This window comes from Amblyomma mixtum, chromosome 10, assembly GCF_055824585.1.
Source record: "Amblyomma mixtum isolate Tamu chromosome 10, ASM5582458v1, whole genome shotgun sequence".
Classification (NCBI taxonomy): Eukaryota; Metazoa; Arthropoda; class Arachnida; order Ixodida; family Ixodidae; genus Amblyomma; species Amblyomma mixtum.
The window spans coordinates 48983258-49001696 of record NC_143021.1 but is presented as its reverse complement, the minus strand read 5'-3'; the positions used below and the strand labels follow the sequence as shown (position 1 = coordinate 49001696).

Sequence of the window (18439 nt, the reverse complement as noted above, 5' to 3'; positions counted from 1 at the left end):
AGTTATTTTGAATCTCTCTATTTTGCAACTGTGCATCTGAGGTTGGCTTGGCTACTTATGGTATTGGAATCCTACTGCTTCAAGTTTGAAAACGTGATAATGTTGGCTCACACTAACCAGACAAGCTAACCAAAATTAATGAAGCCTATTACACACATTGCGAAGGAAGGTCTATGTGCACACCATCCATGACCTTGCTCTTAATAACGATAAATGCCTGAGAGGAGCTGTTAAAGCTGTGTTAGTGCTTCCTTTATGTGAGTTGTTCTGTTTCATGTGCTGTTATTAAAAATAAAATTCAGCTGTGAATCAGCATTCGGCCTGATCATCAGCATGCCCCATATATTTGAATAAAACTATTTTAGCCAAAGCTTTGTGTTTTAAATCACTGTGCAGCATAATCCAGGCCTGTGTTCTAACTTTGTGTCGTTTTTACTATAGCATCGCTCTCGGCCATATGCAATTGGCCGAAATGCCAGAAGCGGAAGCTGGTTCTGTTGCGGCTACGAGGCACTGCTTCTGCTTCTGGTATTTTGGTCAGTCATGCGTGACCAGTAGCGACACTTTTGAAAAGGACACGAGGTTATATTGGGTCCTGGCCAAGGAAAAAATAAAAATAGTAACGTCCTATTGCAGTCCTGCGAAGGTCCCAAAAATGTACTCGTCAGACATCCGAAGGACTTCTTTCGGCGTTTCACTTCGGATGTTTTCAGGATTTTTTCGGGACATCCGTGGGATGTGCGTAAAGTCCTGCTGCAGACTTCCCAAGGACGTCCTTAGGATGTAGGTGTGTTGTCTGGGATCTGTCCAGCCAGTTGCACTTGAGGAGTATTTCGCTGCTGCCGACGCATGGAACAGCGTAAAACTAGCAGACGTCTTAACCAGCGCCGCTGGAGGTGAACTATACTCGGATACAACTTAAGTCTGCAGTGAAGCTCCGCCCACAATCAGCCTCCGCGCACAGAATTCCTCCACGACAAAAAAAATAGTGCACTGCTTAAGAGTTTCTTGTTACGTAAACAAGAAGCTTAGCACAAGAAAAAAGTTATGAGCACTAGAATTTTGTTACGTGCAGTGTTTGATATAGTCAAACATTATAAAAACTGGTTTCGTTTGCTTTTTCGATTGGCCAGCGGAGTAATACAGGACGCCGCGGACCGCGGCCCAGTGTTAGCAACTGCTGTTTTTTTAAGTTGTATCCTACAAACAACTCTTTTCTACCACAACTGTGGGTATTTTGGAGATCCTGCAAAGGCAATTGATCGCAAACATTCGCGAGTTGATGGATCAGGTCGTGAGGTATGTTCAGATTCATTTTCCATACCAGCGTCTGTCGCTTCTGGGGAACGCTCTTTTAGTGCTTTGCGCAGAATAAAAACGTATTTGCGCAACCGAACGAATCAGAAGAAGTTAATTGTCGCATCTTTTGCATATACACAAAGAAAGATCGATGCTTCTAGGTTTAGACGACGCCACCAGGGAGTTTGTGAGCAGAACAGCGGAGCGAGCAGCAACCATTTGGTCCCGCCTGAGCACCAAGAGCAGCACTGTCCGAAACATAGAGTTTCTTACTACTACCTAGAGGGAAAGCTGGCGGCGCTGCACTTCAGCCAACATGGACGCTCAAAGCATCATGGGGCGGTGAGCTACTTGTTGCGGCACAGTTGTAGTTTTTCGGGAACACAGAGTGGCAGTACTAAGGCGTTTCATTCCGAAAACGTAGTTCGTGTGTGCGCAGACGACTTTCGCGCGAACGCAGTGTGCAAAAGCCATAGTAGTGAAGAGGCGACGACACACGACGCCAATAAAAGGTTTTACTCTTCCGAAATGCCATTAAAAAACCTCTTAAAGTATCTAAACAACAACATTTTTTCTGAAAACATATTTACTTTTAAAAGTGCGCCTGTTAATTACGAAATATTAGTTTTTTTAGTGTTCATCACTTGGCCAATAGGAAAGCTAGTCATGTCTTATTTTAGGCAAACTTTGCACTTAAATGCTTTTCTGCTCGTTTGTTGCAATCATTAGACAAGATATTGAATGTTAGGACGTTTGTAGTTATCAAACAGCTTTATTTTTCTATTATTTTTGGGCCAAAAGTTACAGTTCCGCAACAAGTAGCTCACCGCCCCATGATGCTTTGAGCGCCCATGGTGGCTGAGGTGGTCACGTGGGGTCTCCATGCAAACTCCCATAGACGGCTTGCCAGCTTTCCCTCTAGGTAATAGTAAGAAACTCTATGGTCCGAAATGTCTCCTGCTTGCGTGCATTATTGGTAACTGTATATGTATACTGTAGCGCGTTTGCGTTTATTGTGGTATTTAAACTGTTCTTTTATGCTATGGTTTTGTTCATGCGCGAATGCCTAAATATGTAAATTTGTCAAATGTCAATAAAAATGTGCGCACTGAAAATTCGTTTTTTAATTTTTTTCTTGTTAATGCTAGCGATCAAAGAAACATTGCACTAGAAAAAACAATTTCATTTTCTCGCAGTTAATTATTGTCTCTCGAGCCAAACTTGGATTATAATATCTGAAAAACATAAGTACATAAACAAAAAAAAACTAGAAAAAAAACTTGTTCGAGCTCCCCTCCTCCCACTGAAAATGAACTTCCGGCTTCCCTGGTTAGGGGTGCAGGAAACCATATTTTGAAAAGGAAATCGCGAATTTTAAAAAAGGTAACCAGAAATAAACAAATAAAGAAAGGCTGGTGGCAACTGCCAGCAGCCTGTGTCGAAGGGGACGCTCGTATCTCAGCATCCACTCATCCATCCTAGCTTCACCGGCCCTCGCGTGTTCCGTATTATTTTGGCAGTACCTGTCAGTAATATAAAAATAAAAGTGGCTTCCAATACACGATATCAGATATCGTGTGTATAAATAAACCGATATAAAAACAAACCGGGCCCGTCCGGGATTTGAACCCGGGACCTCTCGCACCCAAAGCGAGAATCATACCCCTAGACCAACGGGCCAGACATGATGAGGGCATTGCTTGTAATCCTATTCAAGGATATCACCTGTTGGGTAAATCGGAGAAAATCAGGAAAAAAATTCTGTTGGTTTAACCACACATTTCTTCATCGTCAAATTTCGCACAGAGGCCGCATTTGATGGTCAGTTTTGTTTTACACTACATTTAGGTGGGGTACTTGCCTGATTCGGTCAGAATTGTTTGGAAATGCCCATCGTCTGCGGCGACGGCGAACCAAAACCGAAAGACTTTGCAGCAATGGTACCCGTGGCCCCATCTCGAACCCACTGGAGAAACCCAGCTGTTATAAAACGGTGAGCAAACTATCTTTGGGTCAATGTTCTGGTCTAGTAACATTGCTTTGGGTGGTGCTCTCTGCAGTATCTGCAGCGGAGTGACATACCCCGGTCGAGGGTTCGTTTCTCCGGTGGGTGCCAGGTGGCGCCACGGGTACTACTGCTGCCAAGTCGTTCGGTTTTTGGTGTGCTGTCGCGCAGACGATGGGGATTTCAAAATAATTCTGGCCGAATCAGGCAAGTACCCCTCCTAAATGTAGTATAAAACAAAACTGACAACCAAATGCGACCTCTGTGCGAAATTTGAGCCCCAACAAACGTGCAGTTGGGCCGAGAGAATTTGTTTTCCATTTTCTCCGATTTGCGCAACAGTCATGTCACGATCACAGATCCTGTGATCCTCTCTCACCGCGCCTACAACATCTCAGGCACTTCGGTTACTCAAATGCTTGGTTCCACCCCACGTGTGTTCATTACGGTTGGTGTGGGTGCCTGGGCACAGAGGAATCCATTTGAATGAGGTTGCTGATACCCTGGCGAAGGCATCTCTTCAAGGCCCAGTCGTATCTGTGCTTCCACCCAGCGCATATATTACCGCGGCCAGGTTTCGCACGTATCTGCTCTTGAAAGAATTCGCAGCATCAGCTCTGACCTCCTCTCCCGAATTCCGGCATCTCCTTTACCCGTGGTGCAGTAAAGGATGGCGATCACGCAAGCTTGAGGTTTCCTTCACGCGTCTACGTTGTCGCGTGCCTCTTTTAAACTTCTACCTTTATAGATCTGGTCTGGCGGTCTCCCCATTGTGCCCGTTCTGCGGAGAACCCGAAACGATAGATCATTTCTTGTTGACCTGCCGCCGTTTCTCCTCTTTACGGAGCCGCCTGCTGGAGCTTCCGTTACGACAGCTTGGTCTAAGTCTGTCAGCTGGGGTTGCTCTGTCTCTTGGGGCTTCCTCCCTTGGGCACAGCAACTGGAATGTGCTCTCCGCCATGCAAAACTTCCTTACAGACACTAAACGGCTGCCGTCTTAAGCTGTGCTCTTTCTCATGATCAATATTTCTCTGGAATGAAAGCTTTCTGAAACGTGGAATATTTAGCCCCGTTCTCTATTTCAGTCACCGATCTCACAGCATTTGTTTAGCCTATTTCAATTACACATCTGAGATCCTTTCATTTATTTCCTAATTGCTATTATTATCATGATTATTTTATTTTTCCCCGCCATTATTTTCTTGTTTAACATTTTGTACACCTATCAGTTGCCGCCTGTGTCTTGGCCAATCCCCCGCAGTGGGTATGCGCCATTTTCTAGAGGACAACAACAACAACAATATAGTGTACCAGGCACTGAGCGCGCGTTGGTTGGCACACGGTGCGCCTCTCGTCCCAGCTGCAGGTCGTGTCGGGTGAGCAGGCATTGATTTCCAGCACGGAAGCGTTGATGTCTGTGGCGTCCGTGGCTTGGCGCAGAGCGTGACAGATGTGTGTTCTGGAGGAGCCGTCGAAAGGATCTAAGGCTTTTTTTTTCGGTAGACGCTAGTGTCAGAATGCATGCTGCTGGTGAGTGACCTGCGTTCTTTCCAACAGAATGCTTTCCCTGTCTCTCTGCACTATGGGCGCTTCCATTCGAACTTTTCACGTGTAGGGCCGGGCTCCATTGGCTGAGTCAGTTCGCCTACACCGCAGTGCTTGCCAGCTCAGAGTCCCTAAGCCCCAAAGCTTCTCATTCCATTTGCCCTTGAAAAGTCAAAGGTTTTGCTGCCGCTGCGTAAAGCTGGAGAAGGAGATGAAAGGCGGAGAGTCTCGTTCTTTTCGGGCTTGTATTTCATCTGCAGCAGTGTGACCATATCAGCCCTCTTTGTGACAGTTATGGGTGAAGTCGTCTGCTACTTCCAGTTCAAAATTTCTCCCCCTGGCCTCGTGGCAGTCGCTGTGTTAATATCATCATGCACTAATTTATTTGCACTACAACACTGCTGATTGTAATGCATCATCGTAAGACCATTGCGACCTCAACTCTACTCTGCTTTGTAGTGTGTTTTCGCACGAAATGCAACCAAAATAATGTGAATGGTAGGAGGCTTTCTATGCGTATATGCAGTGCAATGTGTTGAGATGCGCTGTGCGCACAGTGGCATGTATGGATAGTTTGCTAGTCCACTGGCAGCTTTTACGTGGTGTGAGGAAAATACGTCTATCGTCTCTGAACTGAGCACGTTTCAGCCCTTGGTTATCTTCGTTATCTTCACTATTTTTGGACGAGTGAGGGAGCAGAGTAGGCAAGAATGTGTGTTGCTCTGAGTGAATTGGCTTATATCACTCATAGTGTGACGAGTCCTAGCACAAGTGGCAAATTTCGGTTTCATTGTGTGTATTGCCGCCTATAGACATTGGTACAATGAGCCACGTTTCGGTCGCTGTTGTCTCCCGAATGTTCAGTTTGCCGACGGGGTGGCTCTGTCGTAAGCTCTGGAGTGTCACACTCAGCTTGGCCAAGCAGCCAGTGTCACGAAACCCTGGATATTTGAGCGCTCTCCCTGATCTTTAGTTTCAGTATATTTCCATCATGCAGCACCGTGCCATGTGTACCCTTCAGGCAACGGTGGCACAAACCACACATTCACTCTGCCCAAGCGCCTCCTCCCGGTTGGTTGTTGCAGGCTTGGCACACACGAGGCGGACGTCCCTGCATGATTTCTGTGCTTGGCGGGAATAAAACGGCACTACCAGAGATCACACGCAGCTCTGTCAACAACCCATTGGCTGCAAATGATGTGATAGTGGTAGGTGGGTACCACATGCATGGTGGCACTCGCCTATCGCAACTAATACAGTGTTTGGCCTGCAGACCGAAATAGAGGTGCTGTGGCTCTGATTTCTGCCCAGAGGCTGCGTCATTCACAGGAAGATGGGTTTGAATTGACATACGTAGCCAGGATTTTCCTCGGTGCTCCTTCAAGCCTAACCTGTAGTACACAGTCAGCCACCGCAGTAGTGGCCTTTGAGCATCTGCCTCGCGTGCGAGAGATTCCCGCCCATGGGTGGCACAGTGGGTGTCCCCTGGCCTGGTGCTGGGGAAATGGGAGCAGAGGAGAACGCCTTGTGCTACTGTGGATGGCCTCGCATGAGACATCCTTCGTGCAGTGCACTGTAGCTGGAATACAAGCTATGTCTGAGCACTTTCCTGTGGTGACAGTGATAGGAAGAGGGAGACTGCATTACAGCCCATTGGCATTGTGGTGTAAGCAGCGCCAACTTTTACTGAAACTGGTCAGGAGCATGACTACGGTTAAACCTCGATTTAAAAAAGTTGATAAAATCACCAGTTTCCTTTGTAGCATTGAAATTTCGCTTCATCGAAATTTATCTTCAAGCATGCTAAGAATTCACCACAAAACGTGCTGCAGAAAACGACCGGGCAACAACTGTATTTGCTAATAAAGCGGCCTTTTTGCTCTTTCTTGGCCAGCAGCTACAGTGTGGCTTATGTTGCGAGCGCCTCAGCACGTCAATTGCGCCAACCATGTTGCGGGGACGACGCACCCGTCTTGAGTTTTGGTTTTGCTGTCATCATGTTTGGGGCGTTAAACCCCCACAAACCAAACCAGTCTAAAAATACATGGTGTTTTATACTAGATGCCGAGTTAGGAAAACTGCTATACTTTGTTACACTGAGAATTTTGTTACATTGAAGTTTGTTTAACTATATCGCTAATGCAGCACTGGGAATTCTAAGCAAAAAATGCGCTGCTGTATTAATCCATCTATGTCGCAGTTCCAGCAGCAGCAGCCACAGTGAATGCGAACTGATGGAAGCCACTGTCTTACGAGGGGGTACCCAAAAGAAACCGGACTAAATTTTTTGGTCGGCAAAGCTTCTGTGTTACCGCGTTTTGCCACTAGGAGCGCATAGAACGAACATTCCAGAGTCAGTAAGCCGAGTGCTGTCGTTGAAGGAGGTCAGACTAGTTTAGGCAGAGTTTTAGAGTGACGACTGTTTTGTGTGAATGTCGTTTTTGCAATGGGTGATTTGCGTGAACAGCGTGCGTCGGTGAAATTCTGATTTTTGCTCGGAAAAAGTTGAATGGAAACTCTTGAAATGTTAAGAGAGACGTACAAGGACGATGCTATGGGGACAACTCAAGTGTTCCTGAATCGAATCCTGAATCAAAGCAACAATCACGCCAATGGAAAACTTCAAATTCTCCTCACCTCAGGAAAGCTCGTCAGGTGAAACCAAACCTCAAAACAATGCTGATTTGTTTTTTTGACGTGAGAGGAGTCGTCTATTGAGAATTTGTTCCGCAGGGTCAGACAGTTAGCCAGGCTTTCTACTTGGATGTTTTGAAAAGATTGGGCAACAGTGTGCAGTGGAAGCGGCCAGATTTGTGGCGGTCGGGTGACTGGTTATTCCATCATGGCAATGCCCCTGGTCACACAGCGCTGTCTCACCGACAATTTTGGACCAAAAATGGCATGACCCTATTCCTCAACCCTCAAACTCTCCCGACCTTGCCCCGTGCTACTTTCTTTGTTTCCTAGAATGAAAAAGTAGGTGAATGGTAAGCGTTTTGCTGATGTTGCTGAGGTGAAGAAAAAAACGACGGAGGCACTGTCAAGCATCACAAAAGATGAATATAAACAATGTTTTGAAAAATGGAATGAAAGATTCGACAAGCGTATCATTGCAAGTGGGGAATACTTTGAAGGAGATTGAAGGTCTGTGCTTAAAATGTGAACAAATAAGTTCAAACAAAAATAAGTCCGGTTTCTTTTGGGTACCCCCTCGTACACATGGCTTATGAATTTATTCACCCGACAAAGAATGTGTCCAGTGGAATCCAGCTCACTCTTGTGCGTGGTGTGCACTCAGTTTCTACGTCTGCATTGTGCGGGGCTCCCAAGCTTGCTGATGCTCCTGGGAAGAAAAGAATGCGGCTTATACTGTGCTAAATTTCAAGCGTGTTTCGGCATAATCGTGACCGAAGCTTTGGACTCCTGATTTTTGGGGCCTCATTTTCACGTGTCGGAGCAGTGTTGCCATTTTCCTCACACTGCTGGAAAACGCAACCTACACAGGTCTGGGTGCTCAGTACGCAAGCCCCTGTGGGTCGTGTTGTCACGATGACAGGTAAATGTGGACAATGAAAACCAAACTACCAAGTGCAGCTCAAAGGATTTTCGCATGCTTAATGAAATGCTCCAGATATGCTTGCATTTTGTTAATTGTACTATAAGCTAGTGAGCCTGTAATGTGTGCTATTGTTTCACTTTTGGTCTTTTGCAGAACACCAGTTGCAAGTCCGCTGGAGCCAGAAAGCGTTCTGCATGTACCGAAATTAACACTTTGGAACGGTGCAGAAGCAGCCCTCTTTTTTGGTCTCCAGAAAACTGCGCGTGAGCAGGCAAGTGGAACAAAAGTTTTGTTTTATGCCTTGCGCACACTCCACTAATGCATACCGTTAAAGATGTCCTTCTAAGATGTCTTTCTGTGGGAGCAGTTGCACAGACATTGTGAAAAATGGCCACATAAGCCTTGACAATTGTAAGAAGACTCTGTTAGGCATGTGTCCAGAGGCCAGTGGCTGGAATGGAGGTGGCAGTGCTTGTACTTCATTTCTGTTTTGCACAGTGGCGAGTGTTTGGCTTCCTCCTGACCAGCAGGAAGGCGCGTGTTCATTCTTCTCCACGCCACTCGCACTGCGTGCCAGCTGTAAAGTGAGCCCTGTCCACCCAGCAGGGGTGTACAGCCGTCATGGCCGCCGAGGAGGAGGAAGGGCGTGCGCGGCTACGCCGGTGGCTCAACCGCAGCCTCAAGGTGGAGATGAGTGACGGCCGCACCCTGGTGGGCAGCTTCCTCTGCACCGACCGAGACCAGAACGTCATCCTGGGCTCCTGCTCCGAGTACCTGCAGCCAGGTGGGGGGAATAACGCACCTCTTAATTAAGCGGCCACTCAACTAGCCACCAGATATAGAAACACGCGTGCACCACGCGGGTGCGTATATTGTCATCGCTCGCTCGGACATGGCACCAGAGGCGTAGTGCACACAAAGCTTGCGCAGTGCAAAAGGAATCATGGCCATGGATGTCACAAAATGACCCAGAGCTAAGCTTGGAGAAACACCCCTTATGGAGAGAGCATAGCCTTGTTGTGTGGTGCCCTCTCCACTTGCGCTGGGTCGGAGAGAAGAAACTCGGAAACCTCACTGCTCGCCTGACCAATGGTGACGTGAGCCTCGGCGGGAGGGCGTTTGCACCGTGCGTGTGTGTGCGCCTCTTTGATACGAAGCGATGAACAGACATGGTGCGCCCTGTATAAAAGGATGTTTTGCACCATTGGTCAGCCTGTGCCATAGTTTCGTTTCAAAGAAGTGCGCACAAAATCAAAACGCCCAAAGAGCGGCACTCAAATTTCGCATGACCGTGCCTATAAATCCAACTTCCTGGGTAGAGATGTGAAGGCCTGAAAAAAACACTGCAATTTTGGAAAAAAAACGGTTTTTTCGTTTTTTTCAGACTAGGAAAAATGGAAAGAAACATCGAAAATTTCAATTTTCAATTTCAAAATGCAATTTGAAGGTTTTATGGTTCCTTGCTTTCAGTTTACGTTTTTGTTTTTGCTTTGAATACCATTACAGCATGCATCGTTAAAAGATTGGAGAGCAGTCGTCATCGCCAGTGCCAGGTAGTGCTTTTAAAACGTTCGTGCTGCGAGTACGCGGGTTGAAGGCCAGGTCACATATAAGCTCCAGGCTTGACTTACAAACATACTAATAGTTTGAACAAAATGGCTGCAAATTCTACAGCGCTACACATGGCATAAATAACATAGGCTGCTGTGCACGTAAGCGGTTTTAGCCAAATACAAGCCTAGCATCTTGATTTCCAACGTAGCAGAGTACAGGACATCCGCAGGAATTTGGTCCAGGACAGGGGTCGTCAGCGAAGCACGTGGCCCCATCTACCTGGCGGCAAGACCTTTGCACCAACCAGCCGCTAACTCGTCTGGCTTGCCGGCTGCTACAAATACCTCCATCATCCGCCAGCTGCGAACTAAACTAGTCCCGTTTCGGAAACGTCCATACAAGGATTCGCAACAGGTTTTCAGGGGAACGCGTTAGAAAGCTCGTGTATGTGCAGTCGAACCTAGCTATGGACACAGCTTCAGTCCATGCTGCTGCGCGTAGTGACGCATCCAGCGACAGTGGCTCTGAGTCCGATGTGGAGTGACTTATAGATAAGCTTTCATGTTCCCTTTCTCGGTGCAATAGATCAAGAAGTTCGTTCCACAAATATGATATTTATATTTCCATATTCACCTGAAGTGCAAATCATTATTTATCTTCTCGGTGCAATAGAAAAAGAAGTTTGTTTCACAATATGACATCTATAACTACATATTCGACTGAACTTCGGATCATTATTATTGATCGTCGTGCTGTTGCAAATAAATCTGTTTTTGTCATGTTTTGCAAAACTTCCAATTTTTCATGAAAAAAACCCTGAAAAAAACGGTTTTTTTCATGCCATTCAAAATTTCATGAAATTTTACATCTCTATTCCTGGGCAATATATGTACATTTGGTGTCAGACAGACATCAACACAGCCAGCAAGAGCCACAAAATCAATTTTTACAGAAGAACAAAAATTGCATGGTGCAATCCTCAGTGTCCCCTTAAGGCGGGATGCGGGCCAATTTGGTCTAAATTATCCATTTCTTAATTTTTTTCATTACTCCTAGGTTTTCATCTGTTGTTTGATAAAAAATTATAGCAAAGTTTGCAGCGCAAATTCAGAAATTTTTCTTGTGAAAATTGTGAGCGAATAAAGCTTATGATCGTCCTGGCATATTGCCAGTTCGGCAGGTTTCCGATGGTGGAGTGCCACCTTCTTAGAATCATCGTGAAGAAAAGGTCTGTTGGTTCCGTTGCCACATTGCTTCGATAAAAAGCAAATGCGTACGAAGGCGTTAAACGAGTCAAATGAGGGAAGTTTTGTTTTTTTCTCAGCTTTCACTTTTTTTTGCTATTGCTATCACCCATCCATTGGGCATTTGGTAACAATGACAATTGAATGATTTTTGTGCATGAATATTGAGGCATTGAGAAGTGTAGTAAAGCTCTCGACTTTTCTGTCTACGTGTGCTTTCGAAATTTATTTTGGTACAAAACGTTTCCATGTAGCTATGCATGCAACAGCTTAATTTTAACTTTCATGAGTATTGGGCACAAAAAAAACAACTGATTGCTTTTTATTCAAAGCTTGCTTATTGGAAGGTTCTCTTGGCTGTATGTTTTTGTGCTGGCACATGTTTTGTTGGGTGTCATAGCACTGTGATTTAGGGAGGGCCCTTGATTGTTCCTGCTGCTTTGACAGTCATGACAGATTGTAGCTGTCTTGATTTTGTGCAAGATAGTAAGGCAATCATTCTTGTGAACCATTCCAAAGTTCATACCATGGCATGTCTCTGTTGTCAAATTTTGGGCTCCAACTTCAGGAGCTTCAACTGGCAAGTTCTTATTTCGGCTGTGAGGAACTTCTTTCAGTTTCTCCTGATCAATGATCAGTGACTTTGACAGGCAGAGCAGTACTGTGGGCATAGGTCGGCACACTCACTCATGAGTGCACTCATATCGCCTCATTCGCACTCACGTCTGTGAGTGTGAGAGTGCTTGTGAGTGTGAGTGGACGTGAGTGCGAGTGAGTGCAGATGGTCACGAGTGTGAGTGCAAGTGAGTGGACGTGAGTAGGTATGAGTGTCGGTGGTCATGAGTGCGAGTGAGTGGATGGTCACGAGTGTGAGTGCGAGTGAGTGGTTGTGAGTGAGTGGACGTGAGTGGGTATGAGTGTCGGTGGTCATGAGTGCGAGTGAGTGGACGTGAGTGTGGGTGGTCATGAGTGTGAGTGCGAGTGAGTGGACGTGAGTGGGTATGAGTGGATGTGAGTGTGGATGGTCACAAATGTGAGTGCGAGTGAGTGGTTGTGAGTGAGTGGGTATGAGTGCGAGTGAGTGGATGTGAGTGTGGATGGTCACGAGTGTGAGTGCGAGTGAGTGGACGTGAGTGGGTATGAGTGTCGGTGGTCATGATTGCGAGTGAGTGGATGTGAGTGTGGGTGGTCACGAGTGTGAATGCGAGTGAGTGGTTGTGAGTGTGTGTGGACGTGAGTGGGTATGAATGTGAGTGCGAGTGAGTGGATGTCAGCATAGGTGGTTGTGAGTGAGTGTAGGTGGTCATGAGTGTAAGTGTGAGTGAGTGGTTGTGGGTGGGTATGAGTGTTGGTGGTAATGAGTGAGTGCGAGTGAGTGGATGTCAGCATAGGTGGTTGAGTGTGAGTGAGTGGATGTGAGTGTGAGTGGTCACGAGTGTAAGTGCGAGTGAGTGGTTGTTAGTGGACGTGAGTGGGTATGAGTGTCGGTGGTCATGAGTGTAAGTGCGAGTGAGTGGATATCAGCATAGGTGGTTGTGAGTGAGTGTAGGTGATCATGAGTGTGAGTGGGAGTGAGTGGATGTCTGTGTGGGTGGTCACAAGTGTGAGTGCGAGTGAGTGGTTGTGAGTGGGTGTGAGTGTGAGCGCGAGTGAGTGGATGTCAGCATAGGTGGTTGTGAGTGTTAGTGGGTATGAGTGGCGGTGGTCCTGTGTGTGGGTGCGAGTGAGTGGATGTCAGCATAGGTGGTTGTGAGTGTGAGTGGACGTGAGTGGGTATGAGTGTCGGTGGTCATGAGTGTGAGTGCAAGTGAGTGGATGTCAGAATAGGTGAGTGTGAGCGAGTGGATGTGAGTGTGGGTGGTCACGAGTGTGAGTGAGTGGTTGTGTGAGTGGACATGAGTGTCGGTGGTCATGAGTGCGAGTGAGTGGATGTGAGTGTCGGTGGTCACGAGTGTGAGTGCGAGTGAGTGGACGTGAGTGGGTTTGAGTGTCGGTGGTCATGAGTGTGAATACGAGTGAGTGGATGTCAGCATAGGTGGTTGTGAGTGTGAGAGTGCAGGTGGTCATGAGTGTGAGTGAGTGGATTGGAGTGTAGGTGGTCATGAGTGTGAGTGAGTGGACATGAGCGTTTGTAGAGGTGAGTGGATTGATGAGTGGACATGAGTGGTTGTGAGTGGATGTGAGTGGCAATGAGTGGTTGTGAGTGAACGTGAGTGGCAATGAGCAGTTGTATCAGTCAGTAGTTGTGAGTGGACATGAGTGGCAGTGAGTGGACATGAGTGGACGTGACTGGCAATGAGTGGTTGTGAGTGGACGTGACTGGCAATGAGTGGTTGTGAGTGGACGTGAGTGGCAGTGAGTGGACATGAGTGGCAATGAGTGGTTGTGAGTGGACGTGAGTGGCAATGAGTGGTTGTGAGTGGACGTGACTGGCAATGAGTGGTTGTGAGTGGACGTGAGTGGCAATGAGTGGTTGTGAGTGGACGTGACTGGCAATGAGTGGTTGTGAGTGGCAGTGAGTGGCATTGAGTGGTTGTGAGTGGACATGAGTGGCAATGAATGGTTGTGAGTGGCATTGAGTGGTTGTGAGTGGACTCACGTCCACTCAATGAATGGTTGTGAGTGGACATGAGTGGCAATGAATGGTTGTGAGTGGACGTGAGTGGCAATGAGTGGTTGTGAGTGGACTCACGTCCACTCAGTGAATGGTTGTGAGTGGCAATGAGTGGACATGAATGGTTGTGAGTGGACGTGAGTGGCATTGAGTGGTTGTGGGTGGATGTGAGTGGCAGTTAGTAGTTGTGAGTGGATGTTAGTGGCAGTGAGTAGTTGTGAGTTGATGTGGCAATGAGTGGTTGTGAGTGGACGTGAGTGGCAATGAATGGGTATGAGTGGACGTGAGTGGCATTGAGTGGATGTTAGTGGCAATGAGTGGTTGTGAGTGGCAATGAGTGGTTGTGAGTGGCAATGAGTGGACGTGAGTGGCAATGAGTGGCATTGAGTGGGCGTGAGTGGTTGTGAGTGGCAATGAGTGGTTGTGAGTGGACATGAGTGGCAATGAATGGTTGTGAGTGGACGTGAGTGGCATTGAGTGGCAATGAGTGGTTGTGGGTGGACGTGAGTGGCAGTGAGTGGTTGTGAGAGGACGTTAGTGGCAGTGAGTGGATGTGGCAATGAGTGGTTGTGAGTGGATGTGAGTGGACATGAGTGGCAATGAGTGGTTGTGAGTGTGAGTAAACATGAGTGTGTGTTAGTGAGTGGTCATGCCTGCAAGTGGCCATCAGTGTGAGTGGACATGAGTGCGAGTGTCAGTGAGTGGTTGTGAGTCTGAGTACACATGAGTGCAAGTGTGAGTGGTTGTGAGTGAGTGGTCGTCAGTGCGAGTGGCCATGTGTGTGAGTGAGTGGTTTGGAGTGTGGTTGGACATGAGTGGCAATGAATGGTTGTGAGTGGACGTGAGTGGCAGTGAGTGGTTGTGAGAGGACGTTAGTGGCAGTGAGTGGATGTGGCAATGAGTGGTTGCAAGTGGATGTGGCAATGAGTGGTTGTGAGTGGATGTGAGTGGACATGAGTGGCAATGAGTGGTTGTGAGTGTGAGTAAACATGAGTGTGTGTTAGTGAGTGGTCATGCCTGCAAGTGGCCATCAGTGTGAGTGGACATGAGTGCGAGTGTCAGTGAGTGGTTGTGAGTCTGAGTACACATGAGTGCAAGTGTGAGTGGTTGTGAGTGAGTGGTCGTCAGTGCGAGTGGCCATGTGTGTGAGTGAGTGGTTTGGAGTGTGGTTGGACATGAGTGGGAGTGTTAGTGAGTGGTCATGAGTGCGAGTGGCCATGAGTGTCAGTGAGTGGTTGAGTAGACATGAGTGCTGTGATAGCGTCAAGTGCATGACGCGTGTCACTCTGCCATGACACGCACTGATAGCAGCAGCGGTTAAGCAACCGCTGCTTATGAAAGAAGCGTCAGACAAATCAACGCTGATTCCTTGTCGTGCACCGGTCTTTGCTGGTTCTTTGGTGTGGCCGCTCGGCTGCCGCATGCTACTACATTGCAAGTGCGAGTGAGTGGTCGTGAGTGTGAGTGGCCATGAGTGTGAGTGGTTGTAAGTGGACATGAGTGCGAGTGTTAGTGAGTGGTCATGAGTGCAAGTGGCCATGAGTGAGTGAGTGGTTGTGAGTGTGAGTGGACATGAGTGTGAGTGAGTGGTTGTGAGTGTGAGTGGACATGAGTGTGAGTGAGTGGTTGTGAGTGCAAGTTGGCATGAGTGTGAGTGAGTGGTTGAGTGTGAGTGGACATGAGTGTGAGTGAGTGCTTGTGAGTGAGTAGTCATGAGTGCGAGTGTGAGTGAGTGGTTGTGAGTGTGAGTGGACATGAGTGCGAGTGTGAGTGGACATGAGTGTCAGTGAGTGGTTGTGAGTGCGAGTGGCCATGAGTGTGAGTTAGTGGTTGTGAGTGTGTGTAGACATGAGTACGAGTATAAGTGAGTGTGGGTAGACATGAGTGTGAGTGAGTGGTCGTGAGTGTGAGTGAGTGGTCGTAAGTGTTAGTAGGCATGAGTGGTCATGAGTGTGTGAGTGAGTGCGAGTAGTCATGAGTGTGAGCGTGACTGAGCCACCTCTATTGGTGCGGAGGTATGACTGTCGGTCTAAAATTAATGTGCAGAAAACCAAAGTAATGCAGTAATGAAAGAGGACGTAAAGAAAGCTTTAGGAGCAGTGACAAGGGTGAAAGCAGCTGGTAAGGATCAGTGGCCTGGATTGGGAACAGGGAACAGATGGGGCTGCAACTGGCAAAGGACAGGGTTAATTGGAGAGACATGGGAGAGGCCTTTGCCCTGCAGTGCGTGTAGTCAGGCTGATGATGATGTGGTGCGTACTCATGGTGTACCACACAGCGGGAGTCAAAGAAAGCAGTCAGCATCACTTTGACGTTGCTGCGCACTTGGCGGGCCTTCTTTGGTCTTGGTGACGTGCAATGCTTGCACTGTAACGACTGGGATTTGGTTTCCAGGTCTTACTCGTACACCCAAGACTCGTCACCAGCGATTATCGTGTTGATGAAGTCGGGGTCACTGTTTGTGAAATCCAGCATGTCCTGTGCGACTTCAACACGAAGCTGCTTTTGCTACACCATGAGCAGCTTTGGCACGAATTTTGCCACAACTCTCTTCATGGCTAAATCTTCAGGGATAGTGGAATGTGCAGAAAAAGTGCTGATGCCCACCTCTTCCGCAATTTCTGGGATAGTCACACAATGGTCTTGCATCACCACAGCGTTCACTTCGGCACAGACCTGGCCATTTCGGCATCTTGATGGCCGACTGGAGCCCCTCTCCGCAGATGTGTGGCCGTCTTTAAACCAGTTGTACCACTTCTTAATCTGTGTGCTGCTCATAGCATCGTCACCGAAAGCCGTCTTGGCTGTTGCCCAGTTTCTGTCAAAATTTGATGCAGTAGCAGTGCTCCAGTCGCTCCGCTTTCGGGCAGCAGAAAAATTCGCGCATGTGCACGAAGGTTCAAGGTCGGGTGATGCAAGCGTGCTTGTTTCATATCCATCAGGTGTTCGCAAAAAAAAGTACGGTCGAATACTTTTCTAACGGACCATTTGTTCCTTTCCTGCCAAGACAAAGTTAAAAAAACTCAACTTATCAACACTGATCAAGACCTACAACTCTGCAAGGGCACCCTCCGGAAATTCAATTTAGCGGTTGTCAAGTGATAGTGACTCTTTGCTAACACATGAAGAACCACCCTTACAGGTCCTAAGATTATTTAAAAAGCATCTTAAAGGCCTGACCTTTACCCATGAAATTCCGAAGAACAACGAAATGTGTTTCTTGGACCCGAGGCTGAGTTTGTGCAACGGACATACCTGTTGCGCTTATTTCCCGCTTGCGCCGCGCCACGGTGGCTCAGTGGTTACGGCGCTCGGCTGCTGATCCGAAAGACAGGGGTTCGATCCCAGCCGCGGCGGCTGAATTTCTTGAAGGTGAAATTCCAGAGGCTCGTGTGCTGTGCAATGTCAGCGCACGTTAAAGAACCCCAGGTGGGTGAAATTTCCGGAGCCCTTCACTACGGCGTCGCTCACAGCCTGGGTCGCTTTGGAACATTAAACCCCAATAAACCAAACCTATTTCCTTCGTCTTTGTGTCCTCTTGCTTTGTCCATCGTTTTGTTTCGTGCTGTTCCCTCCCACGATGTATCAGTACAAACTCGCCCAGTTATCCATCCTATTTCCCGCTTGCCTCAACCCATTCAAAGACAGTAAAAAGAGCTATGGCTTCGCTCTGTCTGGAATCTGCACTTCGCAAGTCGTAATGCAAGCTAGCTTTGATAATCAAGTCAAGCGCCTTTTGGCTGCAGGCTTCCCTTGCTCGATGGCTATTGGCTATTGCTGAAACCCTTCTCAAGAAGTTTGGTCCCCGACAAAAAATGGCTTGTACGGAACACGTGAAGGCGATGCCTGAGGTGATGCCTTATTTACATACGCATAACCTCAAAAAAGTGGCCAGAAGTGGTCACTTGTGTTCTCGGTGCCAAATAAGCTGTGCATCTGTGGCGGTCATGAGTGCGGTTGCAAACATCAAGCAGCCTATGTCGGATGTGCATTAGGAGTGGTGTATGTAATTCCCCATTCCTGTGGAAGGTGCTACATTGGGCAGACGGGGCGTTGCCTTAGCGGAACGAAGTACCAGGAAAAAATATAATACAGGAATAAGTGAAAACAGAGAAAGCATGAAAGGAAAATTTGGAGAAATGCAGAAGTGTCCCTGAGAAGTGCTGCATCACAGCTGAGGAACAGTTGCCTTCCACTGGCTGAAGTTTTCACAGATGCATACTGAAGTGTGCCCCCTTTTCCCTGCAGACAGCATCAGCACCATGGAGCCACGCATCCTGGGCCTGGCCATGGTCCCCGGCCAGCACATTGTCTCGGTGCATGTGGACGAACAGTGCAGCAGCTAGTGTGCTGTGCAGCAAATAAAAACCTACTTGTGCCAAGTGGCAGATCTCTCTAATCACGTGGAAGGTGAGCCCCACGTTACTCCTTCAAAATAGATTCTTTCCGCTAAACATTTTGCAAATAATAAAGACTCCAAATGGAATCACCCAGACCTGGCAGCCCTATTGTAGAATAAGCAGCACGTTTGTATTTGGCATGCTTGTGACTTTCTCTGTTGTGTAAATGTTGCCTCTTTCGCGTTTATAGGTAGGAATAAACGCTTTTTTCCGAAGATG

General features: G+C 47.5%; 1 protein-coding gene and 1 non-coding gene across 3 annotated transcripts; one reads left to right on the top strand and one right to left on the bottom strand.

The window, feature by feature from the left end:
* Positions 1 to 2907: 2907 nt before the first annotated feature.
* Positions 2908 to 2979, bottom strand: TRNAP-UGG (transfer RNA proline (anticodon UGG)). Its single transcript has one exon. It is a non-coding gene; the product is annotated as a tRNA-Pro (tRNA).
* A 380-nt stretch (positions 2980 to 3359) lies between these two features.
* Sbat (LSMD1 domain-containing protein Sbat) lies at positions 3360 to 18202 on the top strand. 2 transcript variants are annotated; one of them, XM_089563588.1, is made up of 4 exons: positions 3360 to 3511; positions 8562 to 8679; positions 9015 to 9192; positions 18069 to 18202. In XM_089563588.1, exons 3-4 carry the CDS (start codon positions 9030 to 9032, stop codon positions 18164 to 18166), a joined length of 261 nt encoding a protein of 86 aa, XP_089419714.1. In that variant the 5' UTR covers positions 3360 to 3511; positions 8562 to 8679; positions 9015 to 9029; the 3' UTR covers positions 18167 to 18202. The 2 variants fall into 2 exon arrangements, with proteins under 2 accessions (XP_089419714.1, XP_089419713.1); XM_089563587.1 differs by lacking the exon at positions 3360 to 3511 and adding an exon at positions 4548 to 4680.
* Positions 18203 to 18439: the final 237 nt, after the last annotated feature.

Bases quoted from the DNA above. Each gene is read 5' to 3' on its own strand.
- Sbat (XM_089563587.1), top strand. From the start codon at position 4,571: ATGCGCCATTTTCTAGAGGACAACAACAACAACAATATAGTGTACCAG. The intron at 4,681-8,561 runs GTGAGCAGGCAT...GGTCTTTTGCAG, and splicing joins CCAGCTGCAGGTCGTGTCGG to AACACCAGTTGCAAGTCCGC. The intron at 8,680-9,014 runs GCAAGTGGAACA...TCCACCCAGCAG, and splicing joins AGAAAACTGCGCGTGAGCAG to GGGTGTACAGCCGTCATGGC.